Genomic DNA, 19,953 nt, shown 5'->3' with positions numbered 1-19,953 from the left:
TTTATATGTCAACATGTTATGAGACCCTGTATGTCCTGTATAGCCCTATGTCACATAGTCCTGTATAAATCTGTATAGACCTGTATAGCCCTGTATAGACCTGTATAGACCTGTATAGTCCTGTATAGACCTGTATAGTCCTGGATAGTCCTGGATAGACCTGTATAGTCCTGTATAGTCCTGGATAGATCTGGATAGACCTGTATAGTCCTGCATAGACCTGTATAGTCCTGTATAGACATGTATAGTCCAACGTAATGTAATAGGTCAACACTTAGACAGTTGCACTACTCAGGAGCCCTGTTATATAGTCCTGTATAGACGACTGGATGGGTCCTTTGTTATGCAAATACTGCATGAGACCTGTATATGTCTGTATAGACCTGGATGGTCCTTTTTTTATAGATGCCTCGCTGATAGACCTGTATAGTCCTGTATAGACCTGTATAGTCCTGGATAGTCCTGGATAGACCTGGATGGTCCTTTATAGTCCTGTATAGACCTGTATAGTCCTGTATAGACCTGTATAGTCCTGGATAGTCCTGGATAGACCTGTATAGTCCTGTATAGACCTGTATAGTCCTGGATAGTCCTGGATAGACCTGTATAGTCCTGTATAGTCCTGGATAGATCTGAATAGTCCTGTATAGTCTTGCATAGACCTGTATAGTCCTGTCCAGCTATGTATAGTCCAATGTAATGTAATAGGTCAACACTTAGACAGTTGCACTACTCAGGAGCCCATATTTATATATTTATTTGCTTCTTAATAGTATTTTTGTACTTGACCGGACTCTGTTTGTGTTATGCAAATTATTGCACGCAGCACTGCCATTATTGTTTGTATTTTGTTTGCAAAAAAATAATAATGCCCTTTTTTTAAAAAAGATTGACCTCAGCTGAAAACAGCAGGATGACTGGGTCTAGTTGATTTATATTGTCAACGGGTACAACACTCCTCAGCCAATCAGATTGTACCGTCAGAACTAAAAGCAGAGCCGGTTTATGAGGAGTCTGGCCTCTTTCTGTTTTCCCCGTTATATCAAAAACAGGACTGCAAAACAGCAGAGGGCGCCCACGACTGAGTCCTCAATGAATGGGAGTGAATGGAGCTAAACGGCTAAAAACAAAAAGTTAAAATATTTTCTAATTACTGAACCAGAACTTTCCTTTAGTTTTAGAAAGTAGAAGGATGTATTTCACTAAAAAAGCAAAGAAAACCTGTACATTTCCTTCTTTCTACAGCAAACAGGTTTTGGACAGCAGGACGCTCACATTACTGATACTGAGTGCTGATTGGTTGGCGAGCGGAGCAGCTCATTGGCTGTTTGCGCTCACTGACATCATGAACGTTAATGAGGCGCCATTTTAAACTCCTATAACTTGAGTTTAAAAGCTCTTTAAAATATAACAGTGGTGTTAAAATATTTTATGTTGTTCAGGAAATGAATGAATTATTCTTTTACATTAAAAATGTTTAAGCATTTATAAACTACTCACATAGCAGACAGTGTTGGGTCGATTCTGGCTTTTCTATGTGAGTGTTGGTTGACTACTGGGTAGACGTTAGGCATGTGGGCCAGAATAGGGCCAGATCCTGGACAGCTTCATACCGTTTTGTCTCATGTCAATATTTGTGAGACAATTCTGGTGTGAATATCGTGGACGGACAATGTAGTTGGGAAAAATTGGGACCAGATTTGGGCCATATTGTTTAGTTCTACTCACTTTACAGTGTGTGGGCCAGATCTGGGCTGAGGACCCAGCCGTATATTGGGCCAGAACAAACAAAGGATGTGGCCCACAAGTGAGCCAGACAAATTTTGCTATCTAGGTATGATTTTGCTCAAATGTTTCATATTAACCCATTCATTTTGGACATAATTCTCCTCTCTACAAGTTCTCTGCTAAAAGGTAAAGGGTTAATTACTTAGTGCAGAAATGGCGGCACCTGGTGGTTAAAAGCATGAAGTTCAGCCTTTAATCTACCCATATGAAAAAGAAACGCATGCAAAATATGTTTAACAAATACGTTTGAAAAAGTATGAAAATGTCCAAAAGGAACAAAAACATGCTTTTTAAATACATCCACACACATACATTTCAAACAATGCACTTCACATGTATCTTATATACATATATATATATATATATATATATATATATATATATATATTATATATATATATCGCTGCTGTCAGAAGAAAACCTCGTATCTCCATTTTTGATGTTTTTCAGCTTTTGACATAATTTGAAAATACCTGTTGTTCTTTACATTGTGTGTAAATTTCATGATGAATGGACTAACAGAAATGGCCCAAAATGACTTGGAAAAATGTCTGGTTCCACTGACTTAACATTAAAAGTAAAGTAAAGTTTTTCCATCTCCTGTAAAGTTACCAGTTTGGAAATATAAGGTTTTCTTCTGACAACAGCGATATATAAAATATATACATGCCCATGTATTTCCTTTCTGTGTACTGTGTCCCAGCAAGTGCTGCAGTGATGCTCCACTCAAATCTCTTCCCTCTAGTTTCTGTTATAGTTGAAAAACAGAGTGAACTGAGTTAATAGGCCGACGGTAAACATGCATAATCAAAATAACACAGCATTTCTACACTTATTACAAAAAGGTCTGACTTCAAATGCCTCCACCCCAACCACACACACACCCCTCCTTAAGCCCAGTAAACCTCATCCTGTCAGTCCTCATGGTTTCGTAAGGCTTTGATGATGTGTTTCCTGTAAAACCAGCCAAGCATCTATACAGCGCATCTGAGTATCTCCAGAGCTTCAGCTTCCGTGTTCAGAGGAACGTCGCTGGTTTTTGGTCCACAACTCGAGCAGAATGGAGGGCTGGGTCTCGATTCTCAGACTCAGCGTTGGGTGAGTGCTTTTAAAATGAGTTAAAGACTGAAAGTCCATTTAAGAGATGAGGAGGAGGAAACAGATGAAGACCGAGGAGGATAGATCTGAAACTTGATAATCTCGTCTTCTCGGCAACAGAAGAATTGCACCTTATGTTCTGTTTTAACCTGTTGTTTAACGCTTCATGAACTCAAGACTTTAAGGCAGCACAGTTTCTTCATTTGTTAAGACACTCAACTACAGCCCAGTGTAGGGTCGGAAATCAAAGTCAGAGGTGCTTTCAGAGGAACAGAGTGGAAGCAGAGTGGAGTTCACTGTAGACTTCACTGCAGAGTGGAGACTAGAAAATGCAATGTAACAATTAAGATGAACTCTGGAGAAGATAAGAAACTCAACAAACTCAAATGCACATGTAAACAGTCCTCTTAGTATCTGCATAAGCTACTAGGGTTGCAGGAGCAGAGCGTGCACCTGCTGCAGAGCGTGCACCTGCTGCAGCGCACCGGCCCGAAGCTCAGCGCCTTCTGGTCAGTGTCCCTGCGGTTAGTACAGTTTTACATTCTCATCCTCCACCATGATTCTCTCAGCAGGAGCGAATATCATGAAAAATGGAATTTTCTTAAATACAGGAGTAATTTAAAGTAAAATCGTAACATTATCAATGTTTCAAAACCGTACAGTTCACTGTCCAGTCCATACAGACCTGCAGCAGAAAGAAAACAGCACAATTGTTCTGGTGTTGGTTTATGCTGGTCTGAACTGGTCTGGTGCTGGTTTATGCTGATATAAAACTGGTGCAGTGCTGGTTTATGCTAGTCTAAAATGCTCTGTTGCTGGTTAATGCTGATATAAAACTGGTCTGGTGCTGGTTTATGCTGGTCTAAACGGTGTAGTGCTGGTTTATGCTAGTCTAAGGTGCTCTGTTGCTGGTTTATGCTGATATAAAACTGGTCTGGTGCTGGTTTATGCTGGTCTAAACTGGTGGAGTGCTGGTTTATGCTAGTCTAAGATGCTCTGTTGCTGGTTTATGCTGATATAAAACCGGTCTGGTGCTGGTTTATGCTGTCTTCATTGATTCTGAAGTTATAGGCAATGTTTCAGCTCTGTGTGCTTTTTGAACGAGGCACGATGCAGGACAGCCAGTCAGAACAGAGCTCATTTACATATTTCAGTCTTAAAGGCATAGTATCAAAAACAGTCTGTTTAATTGTAAGGGATAAAGAGAGATTGGAAAATGTGTGTAAAAATAAATTGTGACAAATTTTGCTACATAAAACCACACAAACATTATAGGTGGATCTAAAAGTACTGGAAAATGTGTTGTACTGGCCTAATTAACAATTTATAACAAATTATTTTTATACTTTAAAGTCAATAGTCTCATATAGAAAAGAAATACATGGATATAGTATATATTTCAAATACATAACAAGCAGAAACTGTTCTGTGCTGGATAGTTTTTTTATTATTTCTTAATTGTTTAAGTTTTTTTTTATTTTTGAAATGAAAGGCTTGTGTATTCTGAAATCTACAAGAGAAGATTAAAAAACTTAAGAATAATATTATTTTTTATTTCATTGATTCAGCTGCTCCTGCACATGTGGAAATAAAATACAATAAAAAAAGAAAAAAATAAGAAAATACATCAAACAGTAAAACAAAACAATAGTACAATAAAATAAACATCAGAATGGTAGAATTAAAGACACTGAAAAAGCTCACAATTACATTCAGGAAACAAAACAGCCACTACCTCAAAAATTGCTGACTTAGTAGTCTTAGTAGAAGAACTACACAGGAAACATTACATCCGTTCAGATTTTTCATTGCAAAATACCACATGTATGCAGCTGCAGATGTATGCAGAGTTTCTAGGTGCAAATGAAGCCAGACATTTACTCCAATAAAAACTCTTAAATTATTACAAACATCTTAGATAGGTTTGTTTCTAAAATATATTTTAAAATTTATTGTCAGAATATTTGTACATTTGAGTGACTTAAATCTCCACATATATTTGCCAATTTCTAAATGTATTTGTCACACTTCCGGGTTCTCCTCCCTTGTCTAATACTCTCCAGGACTCCAATTCCCATAATCCCAATCCTGATGATGTCACTCCGTCCACCAATCACAAACAGCTTCCTTGTTCTCAGTCACCTGAGTACTAATGCTTTACACCTGTGTTTTAGGCTTTATATAGTTCCTGGTTTGTTCTCCTCACTGCGAGGTATTGCCCTTTTTTGGACTACTGAGCGTTTCTTCGACTGTTTTTCTAATCTTGTGTATCAGACCCTTTGCCTGTTTCTGGATATTGCGTTTTAGTGTTTGCCCTTTTGCTCTGGTTGTTTGTGCATTTTTGTGTCCTCTGGTTTTCGACTTTGGCAAGGCTTTTTGGATTTCGATTTTTGGATTTGCCCTTATACTGTCTCTCATTAAACCATTTCCTTTTTAAGATCCGCGAGCGTCTTTCTGTGTTTGTGCAGCATTACAGTATTCTACAAATTAGCATAGATTTTAAATGTTTTATTTTTCCATTTTGACACCACAGTGTGACAGCATATCAGAATTAGTGTTCCATTAGTTAGTGAACCATTTTAATGTTTGACACAATTTAATTCATCACTGAAACCCTGCAAAATACTACATTATGTTATGAATTTAATTGACTAGAGTAGGGGAGGGGCCCTCAGGGCATGCATTGGACCAGGGATGCCCCAAGAATTAGATGTAAAATGTGCATATTAATTTTACATTTTTGGTGGTGGACATTAGTTAAATTCTAATTGTAAAATTATTCAGTTCTAATTCTAAATGTAACCAGAATGGGAAAGTTTATGAGCAAACCTTATGCTGGATTTTCTATAAAGCTGCTATGTGATGGTATCCCAAGTGGCTGCTAAGAATGTTGTTAGGTCTTTGCTATGGAATTTAAGGTGGTTTTGGAGGTGTTGTTAGGCTGTTACTATGGTATTCCAAGTGGTTGTTCATGTGTTGATAGGCAATTGCTGTGGTATCCCAGGTGGTTGCTAAGGTATTGTGAGTCCAATACCTTAGTATCTACTGGAATGCATAGCGCCAACAGTAGTGTTTGGTGGAGGAGGGATGATGGGCTGGGCTGTTTTTCAGGGTTTGGGCCCCTCAGTTCCAGTGAAGGGTGATGTTGATGCTGCAGCACAAAGACATTTTACACAGTTATCTGCTTCCAGCTTTGTGTCAGCAGTTTGGGGAAGAGCTGTCCTGTTCCATCATGACTGAGCCCCTGTGCACAAAGCAGCTCCATAAAGACATGGAGTGACCAGTTTGGTGTGGAGGAACTCCAGTGGCTGCACAGAGCCCTGACCTCAACACCACTGAACACCTTTGGGATGAACTAGAACGGAGATTGTGATCCAGGCCCTCTCGTCCAACATCAGTGTCTGACCTGCTCTTTTGACTGAATGGGCACAAATTTCCACAGACACACTCCAAAATCTTGTAGAAAGCTTCACAGAAGAGTGGAGGCTGTTAAAGTCACAAAGGGGGGCAACTTCATAGTACTGTCCCTGTTTTTTGGAATGGGATGTCTTGCATGGGGCTGAAGCGCCATCTTCAGGCTGCCTCTTGCAGCTATTGTCAGTGCACGAGGCTCATTGTTTAATCCCAAATTTTTAAATTCCAAATAGTTTTCCAAACACAACAGTACATTAATGAAAAAAAGCTGTCTTATTTCATATGTAAATAATAATTTGTATAAATACACATGTCAAGGTTTTTATTGGAAAATAAACACATTACTGTGACATGCTACTTAGGGTCAGAATTTTGCGCTATGCTATTGCTATTGGCACTTCTGTTATAAAGAGTAATAATACAGCTATTGGAGTGAGAGTAGCAGAGCAGAATCCACATGCAAAAATGACTGTGTCTTTTTAAAAATTTTATAGATCATTTGAACATGTTGACAACATGTTCTGTTGTTTCTTTTACAGTGTGGGTTTTTAATGAGAAAAGCCGATCCTACGTCAGCTTCATAAATCAGTGGGTCCACCATGGAGGATCAAGCAGCATCTTCAGCATCTACTTCTCCACCTGAGGGCATCTCTTACAGATTCTCTGTTACGGCTCAGGACGGTGGGGTTGCTAATGTAGTCCAGCTGAATAACTGCAACATTGGAGGTTCTTTCAACTCAGCAGGTAAAAATACACAACTATGTACTAGTTGCACAAAGACTGTACCAATATCCATTTAATTCTAAGCTGTTTAATAGACACTGATGCCTCACATGCAAAATTTCAGGAGAAAGCGATTAGCCAAACTTCCTCATAATAAGCAAAGAATGCTTGAATAAAAGCAAATAATGTCTGTGCGTTTTTTTTCTTCCAGCAACTATTAATCAGATTCATCAACAGACTTCTAAAGGACGTTCAAATATTGGTAAGTGCTGTATTTAGATTGCAAATGTTGTCATTTAATAATTTCATTGCACTGCTATAACAGCAGGAGACAGTGGGGTTGATTGGCACAGTTTTCACTCACCGTGTATCCCAGGCATATCATACATTAGGCCAACTCAACCAGCAGCAAAGAAAGGCAAACAGCAATGTCAGGAAATATTTCCTGGAATTAGTGCATTCAATAAGTAAATGTGCACTTGTGCCAATGAGCCCCAATGTTATGGGGTTCATTAAAATTAAAAAGTTATGGTTTCAAAGAATGAAATAATAAGAGCTTTTAATTCAAACCAATTCAGAAATATAGACATTCAGTGGCAACCAATTAACAATTTTAATAAATGAACTGTTTATAATGTTTCATTAGCATTAGCTTGTATTGAAGAACAACAAAAAGAACAATACTACGAAAATTAATGCATGAAGAAAAGCTTTTAAATTCTTTTTTCCTTTAGTCAGTTTGTAGTAAAATATCACAATTCATTATAAACAATCTGAATGTTTTTAAATTTAAGAAAAAACTGTAAATCTATTTAAAAAATAATATTACATGTAAAAATAATTTGGGTCAAAGTCTTATTATTTAAATCATTAGATATACTCAAACAGATGAAATGGCCTTAAGCTTAGAGGTAAGAACAGCTTGCTACAAATTTATGAAAAGTTAATAAAACGATTATGTAGTACAGTGTAGTAAACTTACCAACTCTAATTACGTCAGTCACTCACACCAAGACACAACTCTGTATTGAATTGACTTTAGCTTGCTATCTATCATGTATTTGCTGAAGGTAGACATTTTTGTTTTAACAAATAAAACAAAATATTATCTCCACTTTAATAGAATATAACATTAGCAGCTTTTAAGTGGAGAAAAGGTCGATCAAAGCGTATTGTATTAGGTATTGTTGTGAGAGTTCCACCTACTGACTCAGAAGTTAATACTGTATCAACCAAACCACTGTGCCAACCAACCCTAGTTTCATTATAATATCACTGTATCTGCATCACTTTTAATATTCTGACACATGGTTATTTATTTTCAGCATGCAGCATTTCAGAGAGGGTCACAGAAGTACTGAAATGTAACTTAAAAAGGAAATTTGAAACAATCTTTGAGGGAATTGCAAAGAGGGGAAACCCAACTTTATTAAATAAGATCTATACAGAGCTCTACATCACAGAGGGAGAAAGAGAAGGACTGAATAAGGAACATGAGGTTTGGCAGATTGATGCAACATTCAAGACACCTCCTGAACAAGACCTGCCAATCAGCTGCAATGACATCTTCAAACCCTTAAACATCCAAGATCATCAAAAACAAACAGAAGAAGAAAAGGCTAGAGGCATCACTCCTCCACAGTTTCAAAAAGCTGAAAAAAGACAGCCCAGAGTTGTGTTGACTAAAGGAATTGCTGGCATTGGAAAAACAGTCTCTGTCCAGAAGTTCATTCTTGACTGGGCTGAAGGAAAAGCCAATCAGGACATTGATCTTCTGTTGGTGCTGCCTTTCCGTGAGTTGAACTCAATCAAAGATGAGGAACAGAGTCTCCACGAGCTTCTGCTTGACTTTCACTCTGAACTCAAAGAATTTGAGGATACAAAATATTACAATGAATGCAAAATTCTGTTCATCTTTGATGGTCTAGATGAAAGTCAGCTTCCTCTGGATTTTGGATGGAAAAGAGTTTCTAATGTTTCCAAAGCAGCATCGCTGGATGAGCTGATGACTAACCTCATTGATGGGAATCTGCTTCCCTCTGCTTTGGTGTGGATAACTTCTCGGCCGGCTGCGATAGACAAGATTCCTCCAGGTCTGATCCATCGTATGACAGAAGTACGAGGATTCACAGACTTGCAGAAGGAGGAGTACTTCAAGAAGAGGATCAGCGACCAGAGCTTGGCCAGTAGGATCATTTCACATGTGAGGAACTCAAGGACCCTTGAGATCATGTGCCATATACCGGTCTTCTGCTGGATCACAGCTACAGTCCTGGAACAAATGCTGAAGGGAGGCCATGAAAAAATCCCATCATCTCTTACTGAGCTGTACACGCGATTCTTACTCACTCAAACAAGTGAAAAAAAGAAGAAATATCTTGGGAAAAGAGAAAGTGATCCTCGGAAGCTCTCCGAGGGAGATGTTCAGCTTATTCTTAAACTTGGAAAACTGGCCTTCGACAATCTGCAAAAAAGCAACATCGTGTTTTCAGAAGATGATTTGAAACTGTATGACATTGATGTCACTGAAGCCTCGCTGAGGTCAGGGTTGTTCACTGAGATTGTCAAGGAGGAGGATCCGATGTTTTCGGTGAAGAAGTACAGCTTTGTGCACTTGAGCTTTCAAGAGTATCTTGCAGCTTTCTTTGTCATCCACACATACGCTGACACAGGAGTGAACGCAATGCAATCCAGCCTAAACACACGTGCCACAGCATTCCATGATGAGGACTATTATGATGACTTTGATGACTCCAGCGTTGACCAAAACTTCAGCGGAAGCGATCATGAAGATTTTGACCTTCCAGCAAGGGTTCCTCAGCAAGAAATTATTTTGTATGACTTACAGAAATGCGCCATTGATGAAGCTTTGAAGAGTAAAAGTGGGCATTTAGATCTGTTCCTTCGTTTCCTCCTTGGCCTCTCGCTGGAGTCAAACCAGAAGCTGCTCAACTCATTTTCAGTGTGTGTAGAAAGTGGGCAGAACATTCGTCAGACTGTCCAGTACCTCAGGAGCAAGCTCAGAGAAGAGGATGACAGAAAGACTCCCTCCTCAGAACGATGCATTAACCTCCTTCACTGTCTCCTGGAGCTCAATGATCACTCAATGGCAGAGGAGATCCGAAGGTTCTTGACCTCAGACAGACAAGCTGAGCACAAACTGACAGCTGGACAGTGCTCCACCCTGGCCTACATCATTCTGATGTCAGGGGATGTTCTGGAAACGCTGGACCTGAAGAAATACAATACATCTGAAGGGAGTCGTAAAAGGTTGGTCCCAGCTGTGAGGAACTGCAGAAAGGCTTTGTGAGTGTATAATTTTTTTTTTTTTCTTCAGCAACATTTAACAGTAAGAGCACTTGATATAGCCAGTGTACATTTATTACATTGTACATTTTTGCATGAATTACATCCACTATCTTTTGAAAATCTCCTGTATAGACATACTAAACTTACACACCCTGAGGCAGAGCAGTGCTGCAGGTCTAGTTAGTTAAGAACACCAAAGACAGAAACTGATTGTGGGAGAAGCTAAACAGTGAACTTTACTGAATCTGGATTTGAGTGTTTATTTTACTCTAACAGACAACATAACATTGTAATAAGTTTATTCTCTGGGACTCTTTAGAATTTTGATTTTGAGACATTCGGGGGGTCCAAAAAATGCTAATTGGGTGTCCCCCCAGTACCCCCTGTATTTTGTACCTTGGTTCCACCTAGATCTAACTTGCATGGACACTGGTTCATCTCATAGATCACTGGCTAAATTCTGTAAATCACCTTATTGCCAATGTTTATTGTAAAACATGCACTACAGGAAACTGATTTAATTAAATCTTCATCTGCAGAATGGCTGATTGCAGGCTGTCAAATAAATGCTGTGAGACTGTGGCCTCTGCACTTCAGAATCCCAAAGCACACTTAAGAGAACTGGACCTCAGCCAGAATTTTTTGGGCGACAGTGGTCTGGCATCACTCTGTGCAGGACTGAATAGTCCACATTGCAGACTGGAGACTCTGAACCTCAGTCACATCAACTTGGAGAAAAAAGGAGCAGAGCTTTTGAGAGCTGTTCTTATGGGGCCCCACATTCAGCCACACACACTTAAGTGAGTAAGTTGGGTCATACTTTGACACTTTGACTTATTTGGACATTTGATAACACTTTTTTTGTTCCAGCGTTTTTGCATGCGGTTTGAAAGATGACAGCGCTAAAATTTTGGGTTCAGCCCTTTGGTCATCAGAATGTCGACTGAGAGAGTTGGACCTCAGCTACAATAAACTGACCACCAAAGGAGTGAAATCTGTCCTTCAGGGTCTCCTGAGCCCTTACTGTGACATAGAGATAATAAGGTAAAAGTACTTTAGTATTTGTGGATGATAACTGGTATTTTCTTGCTGATTACTTGATTGTGACTGATTTTATATTGTAGTGCTTACAGCTGTTAAAGGAATCACAGCTTTTGCACAAGTTGCTTGGTGCTTTATTTTCCAGCTGCTGCTGGACACAGCCACTCTGTACCTAAGCAGTTTTTCTCTCATACTTCACTCTCTGTCAACACATAACCCAAAACTAATATGCCAAAACATTTCTTGAACAAACTACAATATGAAAAATGTAAAGAAATACATGAGTTGCTGCATAAGTTTGACCTAAAATGTGATCAGATCATTGAAGGTATAACAACAGAAATCTACTAAATAAATAACACAAGTGATCTGATAGTTTTTCTTTCACTTATTGAGCAAAGTGATCCAACATTATGTATTTTGGTAGGAAAAAGTATGCGAACCTCTAGAATTGTCAGTTTGGAACTGTGTATGCCATGTCTCAGTCAAATGGTATTTCTGAGAACCTCAGAAAAAATATTTGCATATGCTGAGTAGGCTGGAAGAGGTTCCAAAATGTTGGCATTTCCAAACATTGGAAATGCCAATGTTTATATAGGCCCAGGCAGATAGCTGCTCCTGGACCATAAGAAATTAGGTACAGAAGCAAGAGCTGTTCTTAACCAATACATAGACCGCCAGGAATAACTTTTCAGAATGTCCTCCCATTGTCCTCCCAGGTACAGCAGATGTACTCCCAGGTACAGCGGATGTACAAATGTAGCAGATTCCTTTAAGGTATAAAAAGAGCATCCCAGAGAAGCTGAGACTTTCAGAATAAAGGTGCAGTAGGCAAATAGAGCAAAATAGCAAAGGACAGGGAAATTTCATAATCAATGGTATATAATATCATTAAAATATTCAGATAATCTAGAGAAATTTCTGTATGTGAAGGAAAAGGCTGAAACCAATATTGGCTGGCCATGATTTTCGGGCCCTCAGACGGCACTGCATTAAAAACAGATGATGCTGTAGTGGAAATCACTGCATGGGCTCAGGAACACTTCTGAAAACCACTGTCTGTGAACACAGTTGATCACTGCATCCACAAATGCAAGTTACAATTCTGCCATGCAAAGAAGCAACCATATATAAACAAGATCTGGAAACGTTGCCACCTTCTCTGGGCCCAAACTCATTTAAGATGGACTAAGGCAAGGAAGAAAAGTGTCCTGTGGTCCGACCAATCAATATTCGAAATTGCTTTTGGAAATTATGTTCGCCACGCCATGTCCTCTGGACTAAAGAGGAGAAGGACCATCCGGCTTCTTACCAGCACAGTTTAAAAGCCAGCATTCGTGATGGTATGGGTGAATTGTACATCTGTGAAGGCACCACTGATGCTGAACAATATATACAGGTTTTAGAGCAACATATGCTGCCATCCAGATGATGTCTTTTTCAGGGATGGCCTTGCTTATTTCAGCAAGACAATGAAAAACCACATTCTGCACGTATTACAAAAGCATTGCTCCATAGTAAAACAGTCTGGGTGCTAACTTGGCCTACCTGCAGTCTAAACCTGTCACCACTGAAAACATTTACTGCATTATGAAATGAAAAATAAGACAAAGGAGACCCCAAACTGTTATGCAGCTGAAATCCAATATCAAGCAAAATGGGAACACATTTCACCTTCAAAACGACAGCAGTTGGTCTCCTCAGTTCCCAAATGCTTACAGAGTGTTATTAAAAGAGAAGGCAATGCAACTAAGTGGTAAACATGACCCTACCCCAACTTTTTTATGTGTTGCTGGCATCAAATGGACATCTATTTTCACAAAATAATAAAATTTCTCAGTTTCAACATTTACTATGTTGTTTTTATACTATTTACAATTAGATTTTGTGTGTATGTTTTTCTTTTCTCAAAGACTATCAGGTAATATGATTGATGAAGATTGCTGCACTGATTTGGCCTCAGTTCTCAAACATTCATTCTTGAGAGAACTGACTCTGGACAGAAGCAGTATTAGAGATGTGGGAGCAAAACGTCTTTGCAGTGGACTGATGAGTCCACACTGTCAACTACAGATTCTGGGGTACGTTATACAAGAGTAGCTCTCAATGTGGTTCATATGTGTGTGTATGTGTGTGTGTGTTGAAACGCTTTAAATGAAAACATCTTAAATATTTCTCCACTGTTTCTTAACTCGTTGTTCTCTTTTCTCCCAGGCTGAGAGACTGTAAACTCTCAAAGAAAGCATGCTTCTATCTTACTGTGGCGTTAAGCTCTTACTCTGTGTTGAGAAAGCTGAACCTGGGAGACAATGATCTGCAGGATTCAGGAGTAAAACTTCTCTCTACTGGACTGAAACATCCAAACTGCATACTCCAGAACCTGGGGTTAGGAAATGTGTTCACTGATGTAGTATAGATTGTTGCTGGGTTACAGTGCCATGAAAAAGTATCTGCCCTCTCCTGATTTTCTCTAATTGACCCCCTAAATGTACTTATTTTGTTGTGCCAACTTCAGCATGAACAACTTTAACCAAACCATTCTTATAACTAGAGACACAGAGAGCAAAATTCCTGGTCATCCAGGCCCTGAAGCAGCAGCATCCCCACATCACACTACCACCACCATGTTTCCCTGTTGGTATGATGCTCTTACTGTAGAATGCTATGTCAGCTTTATATCAGATGTAAAGAAACTCCTGAAGACTCACTACTGTACACCAGTTTTCTCAGTTTGGAGATAATCGTTCTCAATGTGGTTCACTGGAGTTAACACTTTCCAGACTGGCATATTTCAGTATTTTTGTTTTTCACTTCTTCTGTATTTTTTTTTTATTTTGGCATTACTCCACATTGCTAGACAAGTTCTGTTTAAATGATGTTTAGCAGTGCTGGCAATAATCAAGCCAGGATGTGTCTAGTTTCTTTGAAACAGTTGGATAACTTTTTCCCTCAGTAAATTAAATGGTAATTTGAATTTTCATTTTATGTTTTCTTTGGTTGTCTTTGTCATATCAGATTTTGAATGAAGATCTTAAAGTGTGACAAATACGCAAAATAGAAGAAATCATGAGGGGTAAAGACTTTTTCATGGAAATGGACAATGAATTTTTAGAAGGAAGGCAATTTTGTCTGAACATATTTCTTTCCTGTATTTCTGTCTAAGTAGATTATCTGGTTGCATGATCACAGTGGGGGGATGTTCGTCTCTGGCTTTAGCTCTGAAATCAAACCCCTTTCAGCTGAGAGAGCTCGATCTGAGCTATAATCACCCTGGAGAATTAGGAGAGAAGCTGCTCTCTTCTAGACTGGAGGATAGACACTGCAAACTGGAGACATTAAGGTACATATAATGTTTTGTTTTTGTTTTTTTTGGTCAGATAAATCACTCAATTAATGCCAGTGATGTTCACAAGTCACTTCATGCAAGCCCTAGTCAAATCTCAGGTATTCAATAGAGAAGTCCTATTATTAGTTAAAGCATTGCATCATATAAACTTCTACTTAAAAGCTGTTATGTTTAACAATGATTCAGGTAATGAGCCTTTGATTACAGAAAAACCTTCTGAAGGACAGAACTAAAGCACTACTACAGTGTTTAAAGGAAAGAAATGTTTGGCTAGTCTGTAACTTGTATTGCAAGAATGCTAGCTAGCTAGTGTAGTAGCTAATTCAGCTCATGTTTATTAAGTTTTAAAGGAATAGGCTCTGTAAGTTACTAAAACTTCAACTAGATTAGCTGACAAATTCAGCTAAATTAGCTGTTATACAAACTAGCATACTTGCTATCTAAACTACATGCTAGCCAACAATTTCAAGCTGTTTTGCCTTTTTTCTTCAAACACTGCATTTAATGTGTGTAGCGCTTCAGTGCGGTCTTTCAGAGTAAAAATTTCATCTATAATGCAGAGTTTGTTATTTGAAGCCAAATTCAACATCATGCACTGCAAGTATTGTAGGACAGCATTGTGCAGTTGTGGCCAAAAGTTTTGAGACTGACAAAAATTTTGGTTTTTACAAAGTTTGCTGCTTCCATGTGTTTAGATCTTTTTGTCAGATGTTTGGAAGTACAATTATAAGCACGTTATTGACAAATATCAAGTTTATGCAAAGACTCAATATTTACAGTGTTGACCCTTCTTTTTCAAGACTTGTGCAACTCGCCCTGGCATGCTGGATATCAACTTCTGTGCCAAATCCTGACTGATGGCAACTCATTCTTGCCTAATCGGTGCTTGAGGTTTATCACAATTTGTGTTTTTGTTTGTCCACCTGTATTTTGAGGATTAATTGCAGGTTCTCAATAGGATTGAGATCTGGGGAGTTTCCTGGCCCTGGACCAAAAATTTCAATGTTTTGTTCACCAAGCCACTTAGTTATCACTTTTGCCTTGTGACATGGTGCTCTGTCATGCTGGAAAAAGCATTGTTCATCACCAAATTGCTGCTGGAGCATTGGGGGAAGTTACTCTTGGAGGATGTTTTGATAATGTTCTTTATTCATGGAAGTGTTTATGGGCAAAACTGTGAGTGAGCACACTCACTTGGATGAGAAGCTTTACTGTTGGCATGACAGAGGACTCATGGTAGTGCTCACCTTTTCTTCTCCAGACAATCATTTTTCCAGATGTCCCAAACAGTCTCAAGGCGGATTCATCAGAGAAAACAACTTTACCCCAATCCTCTGCAGTCCAATCCCTGTGCTTCCTGCAGAATGTCAGTCTGTCTTTGATGTTTTTCTTGAAGAGAAGTGGCTTCTTTGCAGCCCTTCTTGACACCAGGCCATCCTCCAAAAGCCTTCGCCCCACTGCGCATGCAGATGCACTCATAGCTGCCTGCTGCCATTCCTGAACAAGGTCTGCACTGGTGGTGACCTGATCCCGTAGCTGAAACCACTTTAGGAGAAAGTCCTGGCACTTGCTGGACTTTCTTGGGCGCCCTGAAGCCTACCTCACAGTAATTGAACCTCTCTCCTTGAAGTTCTTGATGATCCAATAAATAGTTGATTTAGGTGCAATCTTACAAGCAGCAATGTCCCTGCCTGTGAAATTCTTTTGATGCAAAGCAATGATGACTGTGAAGGTTTCCTTGGAGGTAACCATGGTTAACAAAAGAAGATGATTTCAAGCACCACCACTCTTTTCTGATATCAGCTGCCTTGTCTTCATTAACACTTTCTCCTGAGCTAACGAGAAGATCACTGAAATTATATTAATAGGTCATTTTGTGGTAGGCCTGAAATGTCACAGTCCAGTCAAAGTTTATTTATATAGCGCTTTTTACAACAGGTTTTGTTGAAAATTCCAGGTCTGAGCCCCCATCAGCGTCACCAATAGTGACAGTGGCAAGGAAAAACTCCCTTAGAGCAACAGGAAGAAACACTGAGAGGAACCAAGACTCAAAAAGGGAACCCATCCTCCTCTGGTCGATACCGGATAAGAAAAAGCATTAATATAAAATATTAGAATACAAAACGGGAAAAAAAGGTGGAGCAATGGTTAATTAAATAGTTTGAGTTTATGCAGCAGGAGGGTTAGTTCATGCAGGTGGGGTGTGCACAGCTTTGTATAGCGTGAAGCTTCATGGTTGTCAAAACGGTGCAGATCAGCCAACGGAGATGGAACTCTGGTGACTCTAGCAGCTGTGGTGGCTCCCATGTAGTGACTCAGGCAAACGTCACTCAGAGGCTCAAATAAAGGGGGAGAGAGAGAGGGAGAGAGAGAAATTAACAGGACAGGTCAGTTTATGGAGAAATATTAGAGAGTAATAGTGCAAACAACTGAAATTATCAAAATGTTTGTGCGAACAGAGAAGTTTTGAGTCTAGTTTTAAATGCTAAGAGTGTGTCCCAAACAGAGGTCGGGAGATGATTCCATAATTTTGGGGCTACGTAGGAAAATGCTCGACAACCTACTGTGGTTTTTCTAATTCTAGGAACCGTCAGCAGACTGTTAATTTGTGAACGGAGCGTACGTGTGGGTTCGTATGACTGAATTCACTAAGATACTGTGGGGCCCTGGAAATGGGGTTTTTGTGGTCAAGTTATTTTCAAGGCAAGGAATGACTGCAATTGACTGCAATTGATCTGTTCACTCTTCATAACAATCCAGAGTTAATGCAAATTGCCACCATAAAAACTGAAGCAAAAAACTTTGTGAAAACCAAAATTTGTGTCAGTCTCAAAACTTTTGGCCACAACTATATGTTCTCTCACACATGTAGTGCATTAAAATTGATGCTCTTAATTTGTTTGTTTTTCTAAGCCTGACATTTCTTGAGTCTATGACAAGTCACAAATCAATCAAGGTTTAATTTCTATTTCTGGCAAAATCATATCTAGCATAGTCTAGCATTTATATAGTTATAAATGCATGTGGTCACTGACTTTCTCAAGAAAGTTCATCTTCTTAGTTTTATTCTGGCCTAGATAGTGTTTTGTTAAGAAGGAAAATGAAACTTATGCCCAATGACTGATTTTTGCTGTATTTTGTAGATTGGATCATGCAGGACATTCACGAATTACAGCTGGTCTTTGGAAATGTAAGTGTTTTTCATTTGTTGTTGAACTGCATTTTATGTTTTTAACTGCAAATCTAATAATTATACGTTTTCTTCCAGACTACCAAGACCTTAACATGGGTAATGAAGAAGAAAATCTGACGTGTTCTCCAAACAGAAAAGGGGTTGTTTGGTTGCCAGTGCCAGAGGTTCCTTTCTATGACTACTATGACAGTGATGGTGAGGAGAACAAAGAGCCAGTCAAATGGGCAAAGGTGCGCGCCAGGGAACAGCTAATAGGGGGGCGTTTTTACTGGGAGCTGGAGTGGACTGGAATGGTCTACGTGGGCGTAACCGACAGGGGAAAGCTTTATGGCAAGCTTTTGGAACTAATCCTTCAGCCGTACCCAAGCCCATATTTTGCCGTACACACAGACACGTGCCAAACCAAATCTATTTCTGCAATCAGTGTGCCCAAGCCTGAGAGAATTGGAATACTTCTGGACTGGCCAGCAGGAACTCTGTCCTTTTACAGCGTCTCCTCTCAGGGTGTAGGTCATCTGTACACTTTTCACACCAAGTTCAAAAATCCCATGTACCCATTGTTTGGGCTCAATCACCAAATGTTCGGGAATAGAGCACCATCTGTGATCATTGCAACACCTGATTCTCCTGAATCTGTCTTCAATACTAGAATTCAGCTAATTGAACAACACATGAGGATGTATCCTTGGTGGTACAATGGATATTAAGTGGAATGAAGCTTTTGTGAACAACCCCATTTCCAGAAAAGTTGGGATGCTGTGCAGAACTTGAATAAAATAGAATGCAATGTTAAGCAAATCACAAAGTTAATCAAATCAAGTAAACCATATAAGGAAAATACTACAAAAACAACATATCAAATGTTGGTCTCCTCAGTTCCCAAACACTTACACAGTGATGTTAAAAGAAGAGTTGTTGCAACACAGTGGTAAACATGCCCCCGTCACAAATTTTTTGGAACGTGTTGATGGCATCAAATTCTAAATGGGCATATATTATTTCAAAAAACAATAAAATTTCTCTGTTTCAACATTTGATATGTTGTCTTTGTACTATTTCCAATTAAATATAGGGTTAAATGATCTGCTCATCATTGCATTATGTTTTTATTTACATTTTTCACAGCGTCCCAACTTTTTTGGAAATGGGGTTGCACATGTATTGAGGTTTAGGCCACACCTACTTAATGTGACCTGAATATGAAGGATATGAGGGGATGCAGGCAGCTCTGTAATCATTCGCACCCTTGATAAAGATCATGGGTCATGAGGTTGTAGTTAATTAGCTCAATCTCACACTGGAAGCATGGCACCATTTCTAACCTTTTACTGAAGTAAGACCAACATTTTTAACAAGACCTCACATTACAGTTATTCTAGTTACTCTACCTTAGTACTTTGTCCAGTCTTCTTTTACCAACATAATAGCAATGGGTCTTTTGCTGTAATGCTTGATGAGATTACAGAATATAGTAGGCAATCTGAGACCATTGCTCAAGACTACATCTCTCCACATCCTCTACGGTTTTAGCTCCTCTCTCTTGGACTCTGCTCTTCAGCCTACGGATTTTAAATGTGGTTTAGGTCGGTGGACTGGGACGGCCATGTCAAAAGCTTATGTCTGTGCTCATTTAATCATTTTTGTGTAGTTTTGGATGCATGTTGTGGATCATTGTCCTGCCGGTAGGTCAACCACAACCCAGTTTTGGCTTTTTGGCTGAGGCAGCCAGATTTTCATTTAAAATCTAATACTTCATGTCCACTGCCAAAAACATCAAGGATCCTGCACCATACTAAGTAACGGTGATGGGGTTGGATTGTAGAGACTCAGATTTCTTTACAGTGGTGGTGATGGGAACCAGGGGTTGCCACGATTACAATAAAAATATAGACAAAAACCACTAGTCAACATACAAAACCACCAGTGAACCTACACGTGTCTTCTGAGTTTATATGGAATGTTGATGATGAAAAATAGTGGAAAATCTGAAATAAGTTTTCTTTGGGGACTATTTTGCCTCACAGCACCCTGCATATTATGT

The 19,953-nt window shown here is 39.2% G+C and overlaps 2 protein-coding genes across 2 annotated transcripts; both read left to right on the top strand.

Moving 5' to 3' along the window:
* Positions 1 to 2,794: 2,794 nt before the first annotated feature.
* On the top strand, positions 2,795 to 9,024 carry LOC118797698 (NACHT, LRR and PYD domains-containing protein 3). The gene is made up of 5 exons (XM_036556968.1): positions 2,795 to 2,886; positions 6,840 to 7,044; positions 7,235 to 7,285; positions 8,349 to 8,931; positions 9,009 to 9,024. Exons 2-5 carry the CDS (start codon positions 6,900 to 6,902, stop codon positions 9,022 to 9,024), a joined length of 795 nt encoding a protein of 264 aa, XP_036412861.1. The 5' UTR covers positions 2,795 to 2,886; positions 6,840 to 6,899.
* Positions 8,969 to 18,841, top strand: LOC118798342 (NACHT, LRR and PYD domains-containing protein 12-like). The gene is made up of 8 exons (XM_036557772.1): positions 8,969 to 10,329; positions 10,872 to 11,132; positions 11,203 to 11,376; positions 13,287 to 13,454; positions 13,588 to 13,758; positions 14,540 to 14,713; positions 17,863 to 17,909; positions 17,988 to 18,841. The coding sequence occupies exons 1-8, from the start codon at positions 9,029 to 9,031 to the stop codon at positions 18,617 to 18,619; spliced, it is 2,928 nt and encodes a 975-aa protein (XP_036413665.1). The 5' UTR covers positions 8,969 to 9,028; the 3' UTR covers positions 18,620 to 18,841.
* Positions 18,842 to 19,953: the final 1,112 nt, after the last annotated feature.

The sequence above is a fragment of the Colossoma macropomum genome, unplaced genomic scaffold (genome assembly GCF_904425465.1).
Source record: "Colossoma macropomum unplaced genomic scaffold, Colossoma_macropomum, whole genome shotgun sequence".
Taxonomy (NCBI): Eukaryota; Metazoa; Chordata; class Actinopteri; order Characiformes; family Serrasalmidae; genus Colossoma; species Colossoma macropomum.
Note: the sequence above shows the minus strand (reverse complement) of the source record. Positions and strands in the feature narration are given on the sequence as shown.

Bases quoted from the DNA above. Each gene is read 5' to 3' on its own strand.
- LOC118797698 (XM_036556968.1), top strand. From the start codon at position 6,900: ATGGAGGATCAAGCAGCATCTTCAGCATCTACTTCTCCACCTGAGGGC. The intron at 7,045-7,234 runs GTAAAAATACAC...TTTTTCTTCCAG, and splicing joins AGGTTCTTTCAACTCAGCAG to CAACTATTAATCAGATTCAT. The intron at 7,286-8,348 runs GTAAGTGCTGTA...ATTTATTTTCAG, and splicing joins TAAAGGACGTTCAAATATTG to CATGCAGCATTTCAGAGAGG.
- LOC118798342 (XM_036557772.1), top strand. From the start codon at position 9,029: ATGACTAACCTCATTGATGGGAATCTGCTTCCCTCTGCTTTGGTGTGG. The intron at 11,377-13,286 runs GTAAAAGTACTT...CTTTTCTCAAAG, and splicing joins TGTGACATAGAGATAATAAG to ACTATCAGGTAATATGATTG. The intron at 14,714-17,862 runs GTACATATAATG...TGTATTTTGTAG, and splicing joins TGCAAACTGGAGACATTAAG to ATTGGATCATGCAGGACATT.